At 40.3% G+C, this 21151-nt stretch overlaps 3 protein-coding genes across 5 annotated transcripts; 2 read left to right on the forward strand and 1 right to left on the reverse strand.

The window, feature by feature from the left end:
- Window positions 1-203: 203 nt before the first annotated feature.
- On the forward strand, window positions 204-2355 carry LOC124058542 (zinc finger protein 664-like). Its single transcript, XM_046387939.1, has 2 exons — window positions 204-518; window positions 1102-2355. The coding sequence occupies exons 1-2, from the start codon at window positions 347-349 to the stop codon at window positions 2169-2171; spliced, it is 1242 nt and encodes a 413-aa protein (XP_046243895.1). The 5' UTR covers window positions 204-346; the 3' UTR covers window positions 2172-2355.
- A 1186-nt stretch (window positions 2356-3541) lies between these two features.
- LOC124058543 (zinc finger and SCAN domain-containing protein 30-like) lies at window positions 3542-5916 on the forward strand. Its single transcript, XM_046387940.1, has 2 exons — window positions 3542-3866; window positions 4002-5916. Exons 1-2 carry the CDS (start codon window positions 3695-3697, stop codon window positions 4721-4723), a joined length of 894 nt encoding a protein of 297 aa, XP_046243896.1. The 5' UTR covers window positions 3542-3694; the 3' UTR covers window positions 4724-5916.
- Window positions 5917-7361: 1445 nt separating this feature from the next.
- letm2 (leucine zipper-EF-hand containing transmembrane protein 2) lies at window positions 7362-20491 on the reverse strand. 3 transcript variants are annotated; one of them, XM_046387934.1, is made up of 11 exons: window positions 20229-20491; window positions 19405-19473; window positions 16533-17073; window positions 14796-14939; window positions 13749-13892; window positions 13306-13509; window positions 12682-12801; window positions 12364-12483; window positions 11455-11553; window positions 10406-10474; window positions 7362-9632 (listed from the first exon to the last, which is right to left on the reverse strand). In XM_046387934.1, the coding sequence occupies exons 2-11, from the start codon at window positions 19449-19451 to the stop codon at window positions 9576-9578; spliced, it is 1545 nt and encodes a 514-aa protein (XP_046243890.1). In that variant the 5' UTR covers window positions 19452-19473; window positions 20229-20491; the 3' UTR covers window positions 7362-9575. The 3 variants fall into 3 exon arrangements, with proteins under 3 accessions (XP_046243890.1, XP_046243892.1, XP_046243893.1); XM_046387936.1 differs by lacking the exon at window positions 20229-20491 and adding an exon at window positions 20060-20220; XM_046387937.1 differs by lacking the exon at window positions 11455-11553.
- Between the last annotated feature and the right edge of the window lie 660 nt (window positions 20492-21151).

The following is a 21151-nucleotide window of genomic DNA, read 5'->3' on the forward strand; positions in this document are numbered from 1 at the left end:
AATAATGAGAATGCTTCCTCCACTGCCATTTTCTTTTATGCAAAATCAGGATAGGTGGCTATTAGTAGTGATTTAGAAAAGTATACTGATTTTTTTAGTGGAATGGAGCAAACTAAATGTACTTACTTTCTGCTTACACTAAACAAATTGTTTCAACAAAATTCCGTCAGTTGAAATCGGAACTAAAAGATCCCGCACATCCTCTGTCGGAACTTAATAGCGTGACATCCAGCGGAAGTAAACAATACAGGTGCTAGTAGCTTTAGCTGCAAAAATGCATTGAAATAGCTGGAAGACGACATTGTATCCGTAGTCCAGCTAATTGTTCCGTCGTAATTAAGCAACGATGTCTTCAGTTGAATATTTGAGAGAGTTTGTGAACGAGCGACTAACTGTTGCTGCTGAAGAAATATTCAGATTTTTAAAAAGCACTATCGTCGAGTACGAGGAAGAGATTGAACGTCAGCGCAGACTCCTGGATAACGTTTGGAAAGCTGAGATGAATTTAGACAAGACAGGTGTGTGAAATTTTTCACCATATTAATAAAGTTTAAAAAGGTCAGCTTCTTATACTCAAAATGTCTAAGGTCAGCTTTACTGTGACATCGTAATCCTCTGCAAAAACACTTTTCTGTCTGTTATTTAACAGCATAAGTCAGGAACAGAAGGGGTGATTGTGACTATACTTTCACATTTAGTCAGATAGTGAACTGGTGACACTTGTCTTGGCTGTCCACCTCGAAACTGTGCTGAGTGTAAAGATCTTCTGTGCTGCTGGCTTGAAGATGTGTGTGAGGCATCATAAAGATGTTGTGGCTTCTTTGCAACATTGTAGTCCACCACAGTCTCTTTGCGTTTGCTAATATTGAGTTTCAGGTGATTGTTGTTGCCCCATGTAATGAAGCTCTCTATCTGTCACTGTAGATATTATATGAGTTTGGACAGAAATCAGTGCAAACTGCAATTTTATTGGTGCCTTGAAGGATTGAACTGCAAAGCAATAATTATACTATAGTTTGAATATATTCTTACTTGTTTGCATTTGTTTTTTCTTTACCATCACAATAGTATCCTATTCCTTTTCTTCTCTGTCCCTCCCAGAGCTCCCACAGCAACATGTTTGTACAGAGGAGGAGGAGGAGGAGGAGAGGAACTCCAGTATCGCTCAAGAGGACCCAGAGCCTCCACAGATTAAAGAGGAACAGGAGGAACTCTGCACCAGTCAGGAGGGAGAGCAGCTTGGCCTGAAACAGGAGACTGATAGCTTTATGTTGACTCGTACTTATGAGCAAAGTGAACACCAGCTCCTCTTTAACACCTCTCATGGAACTGAGAGCCGAGATCAGAATGGAGGCGAGCATGGAGACTCGGGATCAACTATAAATGCAGAACCAGACCCGGACCCAGAAAGGCATCAGAAAAGCGAAAGTCACAGTAATATAGCATACAACTCAAACTTTTCAGAGATTCACAGTAATACTCACACGGGTAGAAAGTCTTTCAAATGTGACACATGTGGAAAGGCTTTTGACTATGAGTCCAAATTGAATGTACACCGGAGGAGCCACACAGGTGAGAAGCCATATTGTTGTGACACCTGTGGAAAAAGATTTAGTCAGTCATCTTCACTGAATGTCCATATAAGACTCCATACAGGTGAGAAGCCATATTCTTGCAAAACATGTGGGAAAGGTTTCAGACGTAGCCATGGCTTGTTGGTCCACATGAGAACGCACACAGGTGAGAGGCCGTATTCTTGCAAAACGTGTGGTAAAGACTTTCCATTTGGAGGAGAGTTGAAAGTTCACATGAGAATCCACACCGGGGAGAAGCCATACCTTTGCCATATATGTGGGAAGAGATTCAATCAGAAATCAGATTTGAAAAATCATGCAAGAATTCACACAGGTGAGAAGCCTTATTCTTGTAAAACATGTGGAGAAGACTTCACACGTAGTAGTGTGTTGAAAGTCCACATGAGAACCCACACAGGTGAGAAGCCATATTCTTGCAAAACATGTGGAAAAGACTTCAGAGTGAGGGGTCACCTGACAATCCACATGAGAAGAGCCCACACTGGTGAAAAGCCATACCTTTGCAAGATCTGTGGGGAAAGATACTATGATGCTTCTCATTTGGCAAAGCACATGAGATCACATACAGGCAAGTAGCCTTGAAACAACAAGGACTCATAACTAAGATGCTGTAGAATTGCAGCACTTGTGGGAAAACTTTTAGTCCAGTCATACTTGGAAAAAAAAAAACTTAGCATCAACACACACTGGAGAAACCATTGAGCTGAAACTCTTGTAGAGATGTGTTCACCTACTGAATGAAATAAACTTAAGTAAGCTACATCTGTGTGATTGAATGTATACAATTTCCCATTGTGAAGAGGTCTGTTTATCTCAGTGTAATGAGGTGGTGCACTGTAAGTAATTTCTATCATGTTTTGTTGATCTAATCCCCCCCTTTTTTAACTTCATACCACTGGATTACTCATATTTCTGTTAACAACAGTATGTCTTTAAAACAATGATAATCTCACAAATGTTTGAAGAAATCTTCTGCAAATGTATGACCTGTTTAATGGATGTTCTTCACTGTCTCAGTTATATGAGTGGATTTTGAAGCCTCTAATTTTAAATAGGACAAACTAGTGGTGTTGGGTCACTTATGTTGTCATCCTGCAGACTAGTATTTTCTCATTGTATCAATGTGATATTTTGATGGGGTTTTTTTTTCTTTTCAAAAGCTCCATGGTGACTCGTCCATATTCGTAAAAATTATAAAATATATTATATTGGTGTCATTGCTGTGCATTTATTTTGATTGTTAACATGAAAATAATTTATTTTATATTGAAATAATTTATTTTAAATAGAGAATAATGGACGTTTATTCAGTAGTTTCCATGTAATGTGATACCAACAGTTATCATTACACCGGCCAAATAGGACACGTTCGTTCTTATTGGATTTGGTGCTGGAAGTGTGGGATGACAGAAAGTTAACAGTCATGAACTGCTACAACCCGTGCCAAAGATGGATGATGGATGATGGAAAACAAGGACAGATGGGCAGCTTCATCTTAGCTAGCCTGTTCATTAAAAAAAATAGTGTTGTGGTATTGTCAGTTGTTCTGTTGTGTGCAGTCAGTACAAAAGAATAAACTCCTTAATTCACAGAAAACAAGACTAAAAACTGAAAAAAATCCTTATTTGTGTCATTAAATAATTACCATACAAGCAGTTTCTCTTCAACAACTTTTATACCAAAACATTTACGTAACATTTTGACTGCTTGGTGAATAGCACTGTGGCACTTCTACTTAAATGGTCTGAATACTTTTTCCACCACTGGTTTTGTTGTTTTTATGTAAAATTATTATCATCGAAGTAACAATAAAGATAGCCGCTAGTTTAAATTAGAAGTTTAGAAAAAGTGAAGTGAAGCGATGTAAGTGTACGTCCCTTCTACTAGCGACACAAACGAATAAAATGTCATCGAATGAAAGCGGAACTGAAAGCTCCAGCGCTTTCACTGTCGGAACTTAGCATCGTAACATCCAGCGGAAGTAAACAATACAAGCGGTGGGTGGTGTCTTTGACTGTGTTCATGTGTTGAATGAGCTGGGATAGTGAGTCGTTGTCGTAGCTGCAAAGCTAATTGTTGAAGTTTGTAATTACACAACAATGTCTTCAGTTGAGCGCCTGAGAGAGTTTGTCAATGAGCGACTAACTGCTGCTGCTCAGGAAATATTCGGAGTTTTTAAAAGAGCAATCGTCGAGTACGAGGAAGAGATCAATCGTCAGCGCAGACTGCTGGATATCATTTGGAAACCTGAAATAAAGTTACACAGAATAGGTGTGGAAAAACCTGTTTTATTAACACAAATAAGAGGAGTTTGGTTGATATACAGTCGAGGTTGGTTTTGTTGTTCTGTGACTAATTTTCTTCACATCCATCCTTCCTATTCTTTCTGTTCTGTGTCCCTGCCAGAGCTCTCAGGGCAACATGATCGTACCAAGGAGGAGGAGGTGGAGGATTTTACTGACCAACATCTCTATCACCAGGAGAGGAAGTCCAGTCTGGACTTAAAAGACCCAGAGTCCCCACACATTAAAGAGGAACAGGAGGAACTCAGTATCAGTCAGGAGCGCGAGCAGCTTATACCGAAGCAGGAGGCTGATACCTTTATGTTGACTCGTACTTATGAGGGAAGAGAGGTCAGTGAACCACAACCAAAACGTGACCTCCAGCTCCTCTACAGCAGCTCACATGTTGCTGCAAACAAAAATCAGAAAGGAAACAATTGTGGAAGACCCATTCGAAACGTAGAGCAAAAACCGAAGAAAAGACATTACAAAAGTGCAAGTCACAGTAATGATGTATACAACTCCAACCTGTCAGAGATTCACTGTAATAATCACATGGGTAAGAAGTCTTTCAAATGCGTAACTTGTGGAAAAGATTTTAAGTACAAGTCCAAATTCATTGTACACCTGAGAGTCCACACAGGTGAGAAGCCCTATTGTTGTGACGCATGTGGGAAAAGGTTCTGTCAGACATCAGGCCTGAATGCCCATATAAGAATCCACACGGGCGAGAAGCCTTATTCTTGTGACACATGTGGGAAAGATTACCGGTTTGGTAGTGAGTTGAAAGCTCACATGAGAATGCACACAGACGACAAGAGTCCAAAAAGACAGCAACCACTCTAGAAACAGACTGTTCGATCTCCTGCTGTCTGTGAAGTGATACCGAAGTATCTGCCGCAATACAGCCAGACTACAAGACCGGCTGCTTTCCCCAGGCTGACTCCTCAATTCATCCTCTGCCCTTCACCACAAAATAATTTTATTTTTACTATTTATTCATGTATATTTAGAATTTTGTTTAGTGAGTGACATAAAGGGACTACAGCCATCATTTCCTTGAGCAATCCTGTGTTTAGGGACGTATGAATAAAATGCAGGAAGGTTTTCAGACTTAATGGCGCCTTGAGAGGAGCTGACTCTGGCGGGAAGCTTAACTTTTGGTGCTTAGAGTATATATTGATGCAAGTACTTTTTCTTGTTATGGTTTGGTTTTAACTGTAGTATTGCCACTCTTAGCAAGTAAAAGATCTGAGTGTTTTGACCACTGAACCGGACTACGGCTCCACCACACAGCATTAAATGATACACAGTTTAACCTGGTGAAAAGTATGTCAGATGAGTGTCCTGAATTTTAAAATTACAGAGAATGGAGAACACATGCCAGAAGTATAACAAAAAAGACCAAGCCTGGCTCAAAAACTGGACGGACAGGAAGGGTATGGCACTGTGTGGGTATTCTGGGAACAAAAGGAGACGAGGTACAGCAGTGATTTCCAGCCAGCGGTACTTGGAAAGGCTGTAGAGAAGCTAATTTGAAAAAATGTCAGCTATAACAATTAATTTAGGTGTTGTTGCAAGTAAGAGTGCATGAAAACTAGTGAGAAAGCAAGCAGAGGAGATTAAATAGTTTAAAGTAATGGATAAACTATTGAAGTTAGTCACTGTAAGTAGATAAGTGGCTTCGGTCTAAGTTTTGCCACTTCACACAATAGTGGGAAAGTACAAAAGTGGGACAATATAAGGAGGTGTGTGTCGTGTGTGTGTAAATGAAGCCACCAAAATAACTGAGTGACAACATAATCTCGCTTTGAGGCACAGACATATTCAGATTAATACTGGATTCTCATATACAGCTGGTGCCACCTGGTGGCTGTAGAAAAGAACACACAGTGTCAATTACCTGAGAACTTAAAACCATTTTTTCTCAATACGAGGATGAAAAGTCATCAGGAAAATTGAACTGGTCCAGCAAAGCAGCCACTACTCAATGAATGTGATTATATGCAGTGTTCACAGTGTTGTCCTTACGGTAATAATGTTAATTGTAGTGATGGGACGATGATACCTCAAGGAGTGTATTGACACACTAAACAAACTGTGTCGGCACTGTATTGATACTGTGTTGGTCACCCAATAGTGACCCCTGCAGTAGTTATAAAATCATTGCAGGTAAAAAAATTCCTTGTTTGTGTAAATGCTAAAACTGAGTTGGTATGTAAAATATAGCAAATTAGAGTAAAAATTCAGAGTTACAATTTTTAACTTATGTGCACATTTGTCAACTTAACTGTTAAATCATATGAAATAAAAGACAAAAAAGTGATTAGTTTATGAATTTTTATTGAGAAACAAAAGTTTTTGGAGTGTCTTTGCTCCAAGGTGATTTCTCCTCTTACACACCAGCTCCCCAGCCTTAGAAAATACTCTTTCGCATGGTACAGACGATGATGGTGAGCAGAGAGTTTTAAGTGCAAGCTGATAAAGATGTGGGTATATTTTCTGGTTCCATTTCCAATATTGTAAAGGATCTTGGTTTCTGGGTGTGTTTGTTTCTGCCAGGTAGCGCTGGACTTCAATAATGGAGTCAGCTGTTGCGTTCGTCGTCTTCTGGGTCTCTGCAACCTCCATATCTAAAGTTTTCCAGAGATTGTGCCCTAAAAAATAGTTAATCATTAGTTTATTATCACATGACAAAGTGCCACAGAAATGTATTTTCATACCTGAACTGGGTTCTGACCCATGTGAAGAGCTAGGCTCTTCTTCTCTTGGGTCAGGCGCTTGGCTCCTTATTTCTTCTGCACATTCTGACTGCAGTCTCTTCACCGCTTCACTTGCCTTTTGCTGACTAACAAATCCATTCTTTTTAAATCTGGGATCACTTGTTAAAAAAATAGACACCCTATCTCATGATTACGAGATCAGGATCTCATAATTACATGATAACATGAATAAAGCAACTGTAAGGCTCTTTAACTGACTATCATATGTATCAGAGGTCATTCACTTGATAAAGTGATAAAGTGAGTGCAATGCGCCACCGTAAAAAAATAGTATATAACAGTAAACAGTGCTCAAAGGAGAAAAAGATTTACCTTGTTTGGCGTCACGAGATCAAAATTATTCCACACCGGGGAAAACTTCCTAGAACGATCCATGATCAAGCAAAACTCCATCCGACAAACCCACGACATGTTGATACAGTTTGTTTCCTGATAAACACACTTTGGCGCGGCACATCCAAACGATACAGTTCCTGTATCGGTCACGTGATTCTTTCTTAAAGCAATACACGCACCGATACGAGGTTTCCCTCTTGAGCTCTCGGCACAGTGCTGATGCACCAGTGTCGCTCGTCCCATCACTAGTTAATTGTTCATTCTTGTATAAGACTTATACACCAGTTCAAGACATGGTGATATCTTCAGGGAACCACTGAATGAACAGGATTTCACCGTCAAAAAAAGAGAGCAAAAGACACAACTTCAAAGGGTTCACGGTTTTAATCATGTGACTGTTTTTTTTTTTTCGTAACTCATTTGCCATGGTAATGTGATGCATGAATTAAATGCAGCGTTAGAAGTAACTGGACAGTAGTGCAATTTTGAACTGAAAGAAAGTGAACAGAGGGGACACATCATGATGTCACTGATGTATCAATTCATCCCTGATAGCAGCAGGTAATAATAGTTTCCAGACGGGTACAGCGTTGTCAGCACACACACTATGAGGCTAATGAATGAAGAGCAAACAAACACTATGCAAGAGGTGTCCAATAACTGAGGAAAGACATTTTCAACATTTTTCAGTCTGGCAGGTCTCAGAGGCACAGCAGGAAAAAAAAAAGGAGACCAGTCATCACCATTACTTAGTTGCTGTGCATTTGTTTAGTAGACGGCACCAGTCATCAAATGCGTAAAGTGAGAAAAACTTGCACCCACTGCTCTAAACGTTGCATAAATCAGTTCACATCCCAACATGCTGGGAAATCTTGAATGTTTTTTTTTTTGTTTTATATATATGGCAGCAGGTGGCAAACCAGAGATAAATGTTCTAAGTCTTTTTAATTTTATTTCTCAATCCTTTTGCATCACGAGCGCAGAGCTGACTGAAAAGGTGGTCGCTTTTTCAGCAGTTCCAGCACTTGTGACTATGAGGAAAGGATTCATTTGGGTTTGGATTGATACTTGGATCAGCTGGGTAAGGGAAAAGGAGACATTCCACTGAAGAGAAAAGGTGCAACTGGGCGCTCAGAACACACTATGGTGAATAATCAAACCAAAACACAAACGGACAATGATGCAATATGGAAAATATCTGCTCTGACGATAAATGCAAACCCTTAACCGCCCTTTAACCTTAGGCACATATGTAAAACCAATAATATAAATCTTCATTAGCAGTCTCTTTGTTTAAAAAATATCCTTTTATTCATGGATCCCATATCTGGGAGGTGCCCATGGGTGGATGTCAATGAGGAAAAAATGGCATGGAGATAAAATTTCATTGAGCTGCAATGAAGTCAGTTACTCCAACAATGTCAAAGGTATAAAGCGGATGGGAGGACTGCAAAATCTTTAACACTGCAAAACTGCATTTTATGCAATACACATTTATGTGGTAAACTATCCATTAACAACTTCTAGGGTCACATATTTATGAGAGCTTAATGAACATTTAGGCAAATCCGTCTTAATGCTATACATTTACCTCTTTTAGTGCCACAATATCAAAAATAACAATCTCATCTGTGGCTTCAGGATTTAAGCTTCTCTTCCATGTCAATAACATAACTTTATGCAAAAAAAAAATCAAGTATTTTCTCGTTTAATTTTAAGATGTCATTTGCATCATAGTGTTAAAACACAATATATACACTATATATGCAAATAAACTGCATTTTTCTACAGACCGTCCATTCAGTGGCGGAGCCAGGCTACACCTCACCATAGTCACCTCTGGGTTTAAGGAGTGACTGCTCTCTGAAGAACAAAGCAGACTACATTTGCTAATTACCGCAGCAAGCAACTATGCAATGTCCACCAAGCTCAGAGGCAGGACCAGTCCAAATCTGCCCCCACACCAGCTGACAAAAAGAGACGATGTCATTTTGACCGAACCTTTGCACTTTACTGAAACACGGGCTCAGAATGTGAAAATCTTTTGGTGTCTGCTTCAGTACATCAGCATGGTCCTGCTTGCTTTCCTGACATGGGACACCTACTGAACCAAAACTTTCAGCAAAGTATTTCTGAAAAACTGATGACTTTTCCCACATCTTGAACATGAGCAAAAAGGTATCCAAATAAAACAAGACTGTTAAGAGACAAAAAATATACAGGATATTTACAAATTTACAGGAGGAGGAGGAGGAGACCGTCTAGACCGTAAGGAGACACCGTCAAACAGACAGTAGACCTGGATATGTCATGGGCGGCTTGGGCTTCATTTCCAAGACAAGGTCAAAGAAATCAGACCATCAGTGGGCTGCCAGTCCAGTGAAATTTCAGGCTGATTTGTCCAGCTCTGACAGAGAGCTATGGAGAACGGAGTGCAAAAATGTGAAAAGCCGAGGGTCGAGGGTACGAAGAAGCAGCTGCTGAGGCCAAGCAGAAGAGACAGCAGACCTTCCGTCCACAGAGGACACAAGGCTGTGTGGGTCCATCCCTCCCTTCTGTCCCGAAGCTCCTGCTCTTCTTTACACACCATTGGCACTCATCTTGCTCTTCTGGGACACCTCTGTCGCTGCTTTAGCCTGTGGAAGAAAATGCAGAACATATTTAACGTCAATATCCAGTATTTCCCTTTGAAAATGCATTGAATAAAATGACATGAAACAAATTTCATTTTAATGCTTATACCGCTTAGCTCTTAGCCATGAAATGACTGAAATCATGGGATAGTGAGAGAGAGACATGGACAGGATTATACAAGGGTCAGCGCTGTCACCTGACACGCACACGCGTTTCTTCTGAAATGTGTGGAGGTGTACATAAAGACAGAATAGATAAGACTAGATAAGAATAGATAAGAACAGATAAACAAAGACAGAAAAGCCATCAGGATAATCTGAAAGCCACTAGAATCACATTGAAAAAATTGATATATGTTGACTTCAAAATGTGTCATAATATCATGTAGTATTTTTTCAATGACTACTTGATTAAAAAAAATCACTTGGAAGTGTGTGTGTGACTGTGACAGGTCCATATTTATCATCTATTTTTATACTACACACAGATGGCCAGCAGCACAGACGGTTCCTCTGTCAAACTTCTGATCATTACTCCCACATCAACAGATTTCCAGCCAGTCGCTGTACTTTCTCTGCTGTATTCAGGTATTTCCTATCAATCAGAGTAGCTAGTTTTCCAGAATAGCAGCTGTGTCTCACTGTGAGAGATTAGCATGTCATGTGAGAAAGATCAAAGCCAGGAGGAACTAACTGGATTATGAAACCCTGTGTGACATCAAATCCCACACTGGTTTCTGTGGATTCCACAGGTCCAGGGAACAGTGGGAGCTCACCTGAAGGACTTCAGCAGGAGTGAGAGGTTTGTCCATCACCACAGGGGCCTTGTCTCTCATCTCCTCCACCTACAGTACAACACACAGATATAAAGAAGTCACAAACACAATGGACGGTCATGCTGCCCCTCCAGACATGTTGCTGTGTCAACTTTTCACAAACTGCAAATAACAGGTCTGTTTTCAGCTACGCGACGGCTCGTATTTACTTTTGTTTTTAACTTAAAGAAATAATTTTGACATTTTGGGAAACACACGTTTGCTTACCTGTTAAGAGTTCAGATCAGAAGGTTGACAACAATACAAAGCTATAGCTAGCAGCAGGTTAGCATAGCTTGAGATCCGAAACAGCTAAACTGTGCTCAATCTGCACAAATTTCAAAGTGTAAAAATGTTCAAGGATTAAATTAAGGAGATATAATGTGTTAATTCATGAGGCGTTAAAAGGCACTGGCAGGTAGATTTTGTTAGTGCTGAATAATGTTGGACTATTTCAAGTTTTTCTGCTAAGCTAATCTTCTCTTCTAACTCACAGAAAGAAAGCAAACAAACGCATTTCCATAAATGTCAGAGTCAGAGAATTATTCTTAACCCATAAGGGACTATCAGTACTTAATCTTCCAGTTTGTCATAAAATCACTAAAAATGAAGACAGTAGCTATTTGCTTCGTAACAAGTCCAAAGATGAACACTTTTCTTTTTCCAGTAACTACTCTGACGCATACGTAAATCTGCAAACAAGCCTTAGGAAACTGGACAAATACAGCGAAGATTAGTGACTGAAAGAAACTGTAAATTTTCTTGGTCTGATTTTATACATCGTGCTTGTGCGTTTCATAGTTCTACATGGAGCTTGTATGAGTGTCTAAGTATGTGAAATTATCTCAGGGCTCTACGACAATTAGAAAATCTATTGTACAACTCCTCCAGTATGACCAGTACAGCTACTGTTCTGGTCTATTCTTAACTGCAGTGATGACCCAGTTTCTTGCGTTATCATATCCCATGTTGCTGTGGGTTTTGAGGCTGTGTTTTGGCAGCGCACTGACCGGTCTGTCTTTGATGATGAGAGCAGGGTCTGCCAACATGTCAGTACTGACTGAGGGTGTGTTTGCTCCTGTGTTCTCCACTGGAGGAGGAGTAGCCTTCTGCAAAAACAACAACATCCGATAAGAAGACCACATCTCACAAAAGACTACCGACTCGCTACTTCATCTGCTCGTTTGACCGTCACCGTGCAGAATCAAGCGCGTGCAGAGTTTGACGTTTTAAGGCCGTTTTCACGTTCAGAGGGGTGGATTGTTTCTCTGTGATCAAGACGTATGGATACGAGACGCTTTTGTGAGGGCACAACCCTTAATTAATGTGAAGTGGAAACCTTGGTGCATATACAGTGAGAATTGACTTTTTAGTGAAGCAAGAGAAATTTTGTTACCGTAAGTGAAAATGAAAGGACAAAGAATAGATGTAATTTTAAGTTTTATACTAGTTAAACTGATATATTTTTTAGTTCTAATTGCTTTGTATGTATAGTTATATTGATATAGAGAAGAAAATTAAAGAAAATAACTATTTTAATAACTTCAAGCAAACACGGGACACATTTACTTGTTCATAAAAGAACAGGACATAAAAAAATATCTTTGGGTTTGTGTTTGTCAAACCTTTAATGACAACATTTATGGCTCTGGGAAAGTAGTGACAAGCGTTATTTGCTGCTTTTTTAAAATTTCACAGACCAAATTGAAAAATTCATGACAATAATCTGTAGCTGAAGCCCAGGTTACTATTAAATGGGCAGACCTAGAAACATCAGAATTAAGAAACAGCTTGTGGTTTCTATAAAGGAATGTACCAAAGATTAGTGACCTTGGGTACATTTTTCTCTAATCTGTACATTTGAGTGAATACAGCATAGTGTGGTCTGTAAGACATTAAGTAGACTGTAAAGATCAAACCTCGAGTTTGGGAACAGGCGGGATGACAGGGGGTTTTGGTTTGAGGTCCGTCAGATACATGGCTCTGGAGAGCAGAAGCAGCGATGGAGGAACGTTTTCCTTCAGGTGCAGGTCCAGCCACTACATGGAGAAGAACGATGACAAGACATGAACAACACTTTTTACAATAAGCCCGTTTGTTTGGTTTTAACAACAAACCTAGACTTGTATAGCAAGTTTTAACCCTTCAGCCTCTGGTTATGTTAATATGGGGAATCACATCTATGTGACAACAGGATTTAGTTTCTATCAAATACAGCCTAACATTCAGTTGCTCACCTGCTGCAGCTGCAGACGTAGCTGGTCAGAGGTGAGACCCAGAGACCTCATCCCCCGACTACGACACGCTGCCTGCAGTTCTGACACACTCATAGCCGCCACACCCTCTGCTGCAATCATCTGGGTGGTGAAATGGAGAGGGAAGTCAAAACACAAGCATGAGAAAAGAGGAACTGGAATAACTCAAAATCATGAGGACAGTAGAGGTTAAAACATCTTTAAAGTACATTCCACAACCACACAAATTTTCTTTCTCAAACCAAAGTTTATCCCAGAGAACCACCAATTTCTGTTCATTTCACTACAATTAAAAAAAATAATAATTTGCAGATTCATCACTGTAAACCTTCAGTTGTCTTTATTTTCTGTTAATCATTTTAATGTGATAAGGCAGCTGACTGCATGGACTGTTAGGAAAAGTTTTCCTTGCTGCAATAATGCAACAAAAAAGGAAAATTTCTTTCATTAGGATGAATTACTTTGTTTGTAATTTGTATGAGTGGACTGAGTGGATGTGGGGATGTGCAAAACCAAAATTACAGCACTTAGTTTCATTACTGCTGTCCATTTACTCCTATGAAATTATGCAAACAGTTAATACCAAGTCCCAGTCCTCTGTCTCACCTCATCATCTGACTTGATGGTTCTCAGTTGCATCATCAGCTGAAAACGCAGCAGGTTGTTTGTGCCGATTGGCTGCAGCTCCAGCAGCTTACACAGAGCCACCAGCTGGGGGCGCTCTAGGTGCTCAAGCGTCAGCTCGTCTTCAAACAGCTTTGAGAACCGGACTATGTCCTTCGTTGTGGGCTGCTCACCTGTTCCCCGAACCTTAGAGTGAGATGGACGCACAGAGAAACCAGGCTGAGCAAATATTATCCAACTGCAGACCAGCGAGTCTTACATTCCTTATTCGATCACACTTATTCAACCTTAAACATTTTGCTGGCAACATTCATATGTTAATAAGACAGCAGTACAGAATTAATTAAATTCTACTTTACCATATAAAATGTGTGTATGAGTACCATTTTCTTCTGGGACAAACAAGATGCTAAGCTGTGATGTACCTTCTGAACATATGTGGAGAAACGCTGCGTCTCGTCTTGTGTCTGAGCTTTTGCTTTATTCCTTCGAGCCATCTCAGCGATGGTCTCTTGGAGAAACTTGGCCAGTTCCAGCTTAGCTGCCAGCCCCTTCTTCTGCTTCTCCTCCTGCATGGAGAAGAGGGAGGGCATACAGATTAGTTAAAAAAAAAAAACAAACCAAAAAGAACTCAAACTCAAATAGAGTGAAAGCTTGATGCACCAAAAGACAGTAAACACAGCTGTGACTGACGGGTGTCCTCAGTCCACAGCACTGTGCTGATGTTCTCTGTGGTTCGGCGTTACGTAGTTAAGACTTCATTGTGGTTGTTGGATATTTAAAAACAGTTGTAGACACTATAAACAATTTGAGACCGCTGCTTATAATGAACATATGCATAAAAACATTTGTTAAAAAAAATTCTCACAATATAACATTATACCTCTTTCAAACCACCATGTTTGTTGCCTACTTTTAACTTCTCTTGCACTAAACAAGTAATAATTTTAGTATCTCCCGCCCTGTTTAAGAGATTGCACTGTAATTGACTATCATAACATGCTGACTGTTTTTTTCCCTCATTAGGTTCAGTCACATTTTTCAGAGGCTGGGCACCTCTGTGCTGTCCAGGAGCTGGAGAGCATATCTGTGAATCACTCAGCCGTGCTCCCCAACAACCAGGGAGCATCAGAGCTGACAGGCTGGCTCGACCAAGTGCAAAAACCTGCTGCTTTTCTTCCAAAGCAGATTAAAAGTTGATGACAAGAAATGTTACGTTATTGCTATATTATCATTCTTTCTTTGTGAGGTATTTAATCAATTTGTAAATTTGGAGACCATGTTTATATTGTGCTGGAGCCCCCAAAATAAATAGTCTAGTTTAGATAAAGTCAGCTGCCTACATGTCCTTAGTAAAGCAGCCACAGCCATATCTGAAAAGTTACATAATCATAATGAACCCAGTCGTGGGGTCAATCAGGCAGCAGGGTGTGTGTGTGTGTGTGTGTGTGTGTGTGTACATGAATACATGCCTTTTTGGACTCTGTCTCGAAGGTGGAGGGCAGCATCTCTGGGAAGAGTTTGAGGAATACCGGAAGAAGGAACTCCATGAAAGGAACGATGATAAACACCATGAAGGGCACCAGACGGAAAAGGTCAGCGCAGGTCCTCATCAGCTATAAACACAAAGAGAAACAACAAAGAGTGACCTGAGTAGAGCTTTTAAATTAAAGTAAATAACATACCTTACAGCTGGCTGCTGTCGTCAGCTGATATTAGCTCAGCACAGATGTAAGCAGTGTGAGTATGTAGACGGACTGATAAGTAATGAGACATTTATTCTGCCTGTTCATTTCATATCTTGCTCACAATTTTATTCTGATAATAAATTTGACGGATCCTCATCAAAAGATTTGTTTTCAGACAATGGAGATGTTGGTTCAAAAAGTCAAAAAATCAGCAAATCCGGACAACAAAAAAGCTGGAACCCTGACAATGTTCTGAATTTTAACTATGAGTTAGTTTTAATTAATTTACTGTCAATGTAATAATTGATTAATAAAAATAATATGATTTATTGCAGCTAAAATCATGATCATAAATATCGCTGAGCAACAGCCAATAGTCTATGTATGAATGTGAAATGATCTTACAACAGTCTCTGAAGACCACACAGAACCAGAACTCAGTTTCTTTCACAGCAGGATTAATGTCACAAACTAACAGAGCTTTATCAGCATCATAAAGGGGCTTTAACAAGTTCTAATAGTGTTCATTGCAGGTCAGTGAAAAATGACACAGCACAGCCTCACGTCCCCCTCTTCAGGTTCAGATATTGCCCAGGGTTGCCCCTTAACACATCACGTGTCCATGTCAGACGAGTTCTTAAGTACTGAAGACACTCTGGTTTAGGTGAGAGGTGGTGCCTGGATAGAGCGTGCAGGAGGAGGAGAAAGAGGGCTCATCCATGACAATGACTGTTATTGCATTAATGTCCATGCTACATGTATTTGAAGAAGAAATTAGTATGAAGCAACTACACTCCACACAAAGTAATGAGCACAGCCGCACACTCGCTCATGTACACATTCCTTATGGACATGTAAAGATGTAAAACATTCAAAGGAGCCCTTAAGCCATAAAGTACATTTCACTAAACTAGTGATAACCTAGGGAAAGTGTGACAGAGGAAGGGAACCTGAATGAGCACTTCTAGAGCCAAGTCTTTAATAAGGACAGAAAAGAAACCAGACATCTGTAAATAAACTAGACAGACGTGCTGATGTGACCTGAGGTAAGCATAAGAAGATAAACACAAAAAAAAGAACAAACATACAAAGTGTGGAAAGATTGTCTTCTGATGTGTGGTACAAACCTAAATTATAAAATCTCATGAAAAGCTACAAAATAGAGCCTAAACCCAATCTGATGTCTCCGATTGCTGGTCTTCATCCAATCAACAGTCAAAACATCTTTGAAGCTATTCTTGCAGCAGCTCTTGGGATGGCAATGACTGTCTGTTTTCAGACTGAAAAAGTTCTTTGCCTGTAGTGCAATACTATATGCGGGCTGTTACGCTCTCGTCTGACATGTTTCACTACCATAAGTTAATTTTTGGTATTTAAGTCCATGTGTGCAGGCACTTCACTGGGCAGCTAACTGTAAATGATCGAGATCCCCGTGCCTGACATTTCAAAGACAAACAACCTCTGTAAGATAGAGACAGAATGAATAATGCTACCAAATCATGTACATTTAAATTCTCTTACCCTTCTCCTCTCCCTGCGTGTGAGCACTTGTCCATGCAACAGCCTCCACACCATCCTGCCTGCAATCTTGATGTCGATGCCAAGTAACCGGAAGCCATTGTAGTAATGCTTCAACTCATCCACAATCCTCTGATACAGAGACTTTTTCAAGACTGCCTTCTCCTGCACCGGAGGGACAGCGGCCGCTGAGACGGTGGAGCTGGGAGTTGGAGTGGGAGCTGATGGAGGCGAGGACTGGGGTGCAGCAGCCACAGAGTCCTTTTTTGCTCCAGAAGCAGCATCCTGGGTAGCAGCTGGTGAGAGTTTAGTGTTCTCCTGCTTTACGTCTTGGAGCCAAACCCCTGAGCTGTGCAGAGAGCGGGCGAGCAGGGCGGAGCTGTGGCCACGACTGATGGCGTGGCCTCGGTAACAGTGGGGGTAGCCATAGCGGGAGTGCCTGAGTGTGAGTGAGGGCGAAAAGTGGCGAGCAGGGTCTATGTGGAGATAGGCTTTGGAAGACAGAGAGGAGCAGCTGTGCCTCTTGGACAACAAATATGATCCCCTGTTGACGGAGACATGAAGAACTGGTTAGTTGTTACTTAATACTGTGTAAGGGAATGTTGAAGTACACCACAGGGCTCACATGCGTGTCTGATGAACTGATTGGTTGATCAGCAACACAGAAAGTAAAAGCACGAGGCAGTTTCTGGTTGTGGCTTCTCATTTTTCACAGTTTTGGTTGTTTAAGAAATCTCTGTGGACCCTGAAGCTGTAACAATTAGAGAATGACAAAAGCATAACCGTCAACTATTTTTATAATCAGTCATTTTTTAAAGTAATTTCTTGAACAGTTTCTCCAGTGAGTATCTTCTGCTTTTGTCTGTCTCGTATCATTAGAAATGGAACATCTCTGGCTTTAGGATTGTTGGTCAGACATAACAAAATAGACGAAGATGTCACACTCGCTTCTGACAAATTTCTGTAAGTATTTTTCACCATTTTCTTATCCGTTTACCTTTTTATAGACTAAATGATGAATTGATCAAAATGAAAAGAAGTTAATCTGAAATGAACAAAACTATGGCTGTTTATCAAACCGGCTCCTCACTGTCTATATGTTAGGCAGCTTTAAGCAAAACTACCAAATCTACTTAAACATCTTTGTTTTTATCTACTGCTTTAATGATTAACCAGCTGAGTGAGTAAATTACCACGTTTATTTGGTGTGAGTGTAAGTACTGACAACTCAACACCTAAACAAAAACCATATTTCATAGAGAGAAACAGTCACATCTAGGTGGAGATTTGTAGTAGGTTAAGAAAATAAACATGAAAACTAGAGATTAAGAAGCAAAATGTACTTTTTGAGTGATTTTTTTAAATGGAAAAAAAATCCAGAAAATCTACTTTGTCTCTTCATTCAGCTGCCTCTGGCGAACACTCATACTGAACAATATTACATATTGTTTCAATATGATGGTCAGACTTAGTATCTACAACACAGATAGGCGTCTTAATCCTGGTGCAAAGGGCGGCAGCACACAGTTGCTCCTGCTAAAAATTGTCATAATGCAGAAGAAACAATGCTGACTTTTTGTTAAATTTCTGTCCTTCAACACCAAGTTTGATGTGAAATGTGCTGTCTGTCCCTTTATTATTATCAATTGACATCTACAGCACCAGCTTTCGACTTCTGTGACACGAAACCAGCAGGGGTAGTTTGATATGCTGACAGGGGTAAAACAAATTACAAACAATAATGTAAATTGAAAAGTAAATAGCTTATTTTTAATTATATTAACTTTATTAAATCCAACTTCCTCTATATCTGCTAAAGGTGGACTGGCCTTAACAGTGTGTGTATGAGGTCAAACAACGGGTCAAATGTATTTCCATCCTCTCGAAACATTTGCAAAGTCAATATTTTGAGTGTTTTAAATCCTGCGTTGTTTACTAGCTAGCAGCCTTCATGCTTCCTGGCTTTTTTGGCACCTTGCAAGCACTGGTCGCTAGAAAAGTGTGAAACCATCAGAATGGCTTCATAGCACTACTATAGGTCAAAAACCTCACTGGGAACCTCTCATGTTCACTCTACAGGAGCTCTGACTTTCCTGACTTTCTACTTAACAGTTTTTGGAGCTTGCAGACAAAACCTCCCATATGTGAGGCAGATTGGTGCTGGCAAATTGGTGCTTGTTCACTGTGTGTGAACTGCTCAAAGATGCGATCCGAAAGCCTGTCAATGCCTCACATGCACCTGCAAGACAGAAGCTGGCTAAGCATCTGGTTGTGCCAAGGACGCATCAGGGAGCTACGCAATGTTCTACAGCCAGTGAAAACAGATACGGGTTAGGGGATGCTGCTGTCGCCGATAGCAGATTGCAGATCCAATGCAGTCTTATTATACACCAGTTTGTACGGAGGTTCCTATCAGAATATATTTGCATTCATCTAAGCTTTGCAATATTTGGAACCTTGTGGCAAAACATACTTTGCAAACCCATGTCTAACCCTCACCTGGCCTACCAGCTGCAAACTGACCTGCCTGGTACTTTGACTGTTCTCTACTCTGGCAGCCCAGTTTCTGAATTCGCATCATCAATAGAGTCAGCTCACAAGATTTAAACATAAATTGTTTACCTCTTGTGTGTGTGACTAGAGTCACGGGGTAAACTGAACAGGCTTCTCTGAAGAAGCAGACGCGACATATATAAACACACACAGGCTGTAATTTGGATGAAGTTTCAAGTCAGTATTGACTGCACTCACGGGCTTGTAGTTATTGTCACTGAACTTTGTGAAAAGACCCAGATGTGGGTTTAGTTAAGACCCTGCTTTGTCCTGCTACGGCTTTACTAAATTACATAAGTGCAAGGGTGCCATGCTTACTTACCTTGATCTTGTAACTGCAAGGAGCACCTGGTGACTAAAGACGGCCATTGCAGGGGCAGATTACAGTATTCTGTTGAAACACACGTGGAGAGAGTGAGAGACGGAAAAATACAGGTGTCTGATTACAATACTGTGCAGCAACAGGCGGACTGGAAAAATACAAAAAGCAGAGCACGGACAAAATGGACAACAGCTTTCCGATCACAGACTCAAACAAGACTCTACTGCCACAGATGACGTTTTGCTCTGAAAGTTGGCTAACCATGAGTGACATTACATTGCAAAGCAAATGTTCACGGGAGCACAACAGGACAGCACGTTGGCTTCATATTACGTAATAACACGACTGCTTAACACTAATCTCACGAATATCATATAACAACGTGTTCATATGACGTTAATTTGCCATTAATATCAACCAGTATTCTAAACCAATAATATACATTTGTGTGCACACTAATACATGTTACTCATACCTTCCTGCATAGCTTTAGGTGAAGCATTACAAACACTGCTGAATGGACGTACCGGTAAATCAATGCTAAACTCGGGAGAAAATCGACAGCATTTTGGAAATATCCCGCTGACACTAGCTTCCACAGTAACGCAGAGATCAAATATCCTCATCATGTCAAAAACTATAGAAATGTACTTACTGCAAAAATCTCTAGAAAACTTGCCGGTGCTTTGGATTCATATTAGCTTCATGCTAGCAAATTCACTACCCAGACAACGTCCCTGCGCTAGCCTAGCCGGAGATAGTTAGCTTACTGTTGGCTAAGCTAGCTGGTGAAATGGCAGTCCAGGGATGACGAGCCCACTAACCTCCAGCGTCAATGACGGAGCTATGGCTGTCGCTGCTGACTGGGCGTTGCAAGGCTTCTTGGTGAGACTTGAATAATATAATCCATCCACAACAATCGGTCGAGGTAAACGGGAGCGACGTGAGTGACTCCTGGTGTGGTGATAAACCCATTTACGGTGGGTTTACACGTTTAAATCGCTTCTAGATTCGACGTTTGACAGCTCCCTACCGTTCACTTGCCTTGTGCAGCCTTCGCAGGCGCAGCTGCACTGGAAGGTCATACTGTACATGCGTGAATGTTGAGTGCGTACCGACCGAAGATCGTATGTTGTAAAAGATGACTTACTTGGTTGTCCTAAACTGTCCTACCTTAATATGTCATATTAATTATAAAATAAATGATTCGAACCTCCTATAATGTATTTTACAAATTTCAACAAATGGACTTGAGAAAAAAAGAGGGAGAAGACATATATGCTTGACAGAATTACTAAACCTATGTTGACAATTTTCTTTCTCTTGTGGCAGCAGTATAGGTCTTTTGAATTTACTTGAGATGTAATTTCAAATACAAATGATTGACAGGTCTCTCTCAGCATCACTCAAATGTGAATTATTCTAGTCAATCAATAACCACTAGTTCCAGTACCTTTTTAAATTTAATCAGGCTAAATATCAAAATAATTTTTCACATAATTAATGTGGATAAGTATACAGGCCTTGATAGGCTTGCATGTGCATGCACTGTGGACAAGATGATGCAGCAGAGACTTTTTAGGGTGTGTATTTGACAATATATTTTCTCTATCAGCCCCTAAATTCACTTGTCATCCGGTCAGTATAGTATCTCAAGACTCCACGTACTTTAACATATCAGTCCCATAAATGACTGTAGTACAAATGCATTTTGTTTATGACACCTCAAAAACTTTGTGGCGTTCAG

Source organism: Scatophagus argus, chromosome 4 (genome assembly GCF_020382885.2).
Source record: "Scatophagus argus isolate fScaArg1 chromosome 4, fScaArg1.pri, whole genome shotgun sequence".
NCBI lineage: Eukaryota > Metazoa > Chordata > Actinopteri > Scatophagidae > Scatophagus > Scatophagus argus.

Bases quoted from the DNA above. Each gene is read 5' to 3' on its own strand.
- LOC124058542 (XM_046387939.1), top strand. From the start codon at position 347: ATGTCTTCAGTTGAATATTTGAGAGAGTTTGTGAACGAGCGACTAACT. The intron at 519-1,101 runs GTGTGTGAAATT...TGTCCCTCCCAG, and splicing joins GATGAATTTAGACAAGACAG to AGCTCCCACAGCAACATGTT.
- letm2 (XM_046387934.1), bottom strand. From the start codon at position 19,451: ATGGCCGTCTTTAGTCACCAGGTGCTCCTTGCAGTTACAAGATCAAG. The intron at 10,475-11,454 runs GTCAGTGCGCTG...GTTGTACTGTAG, and splicing joins TCATCATCAAAGACAGACCG to GTGGAGGAGATGAGAGACAA. The intron at 9,633-10,405 runs GTGAGCTCCCAC...TTTCTTCCACAG, and splicing joins CTCCTGCTGAAGTCCTTCAG to GCTAAAGCAGCGACAGAGGT.
- LOC124058543 (XM_046387940.1), top strand. From the start codon at position 3,695: ATGTCTTCAGTTGAGCGCCTGAGAGAGTTTGTCAATGAGCGACTAACT. The intron at 3,867-4,001 runs GTGTGGAAAAAC...TGTCCCTGCCAG, and splicing joins AATAAAGTTACACAGAATAG to AGCTCTCAGGGCAACATGAT.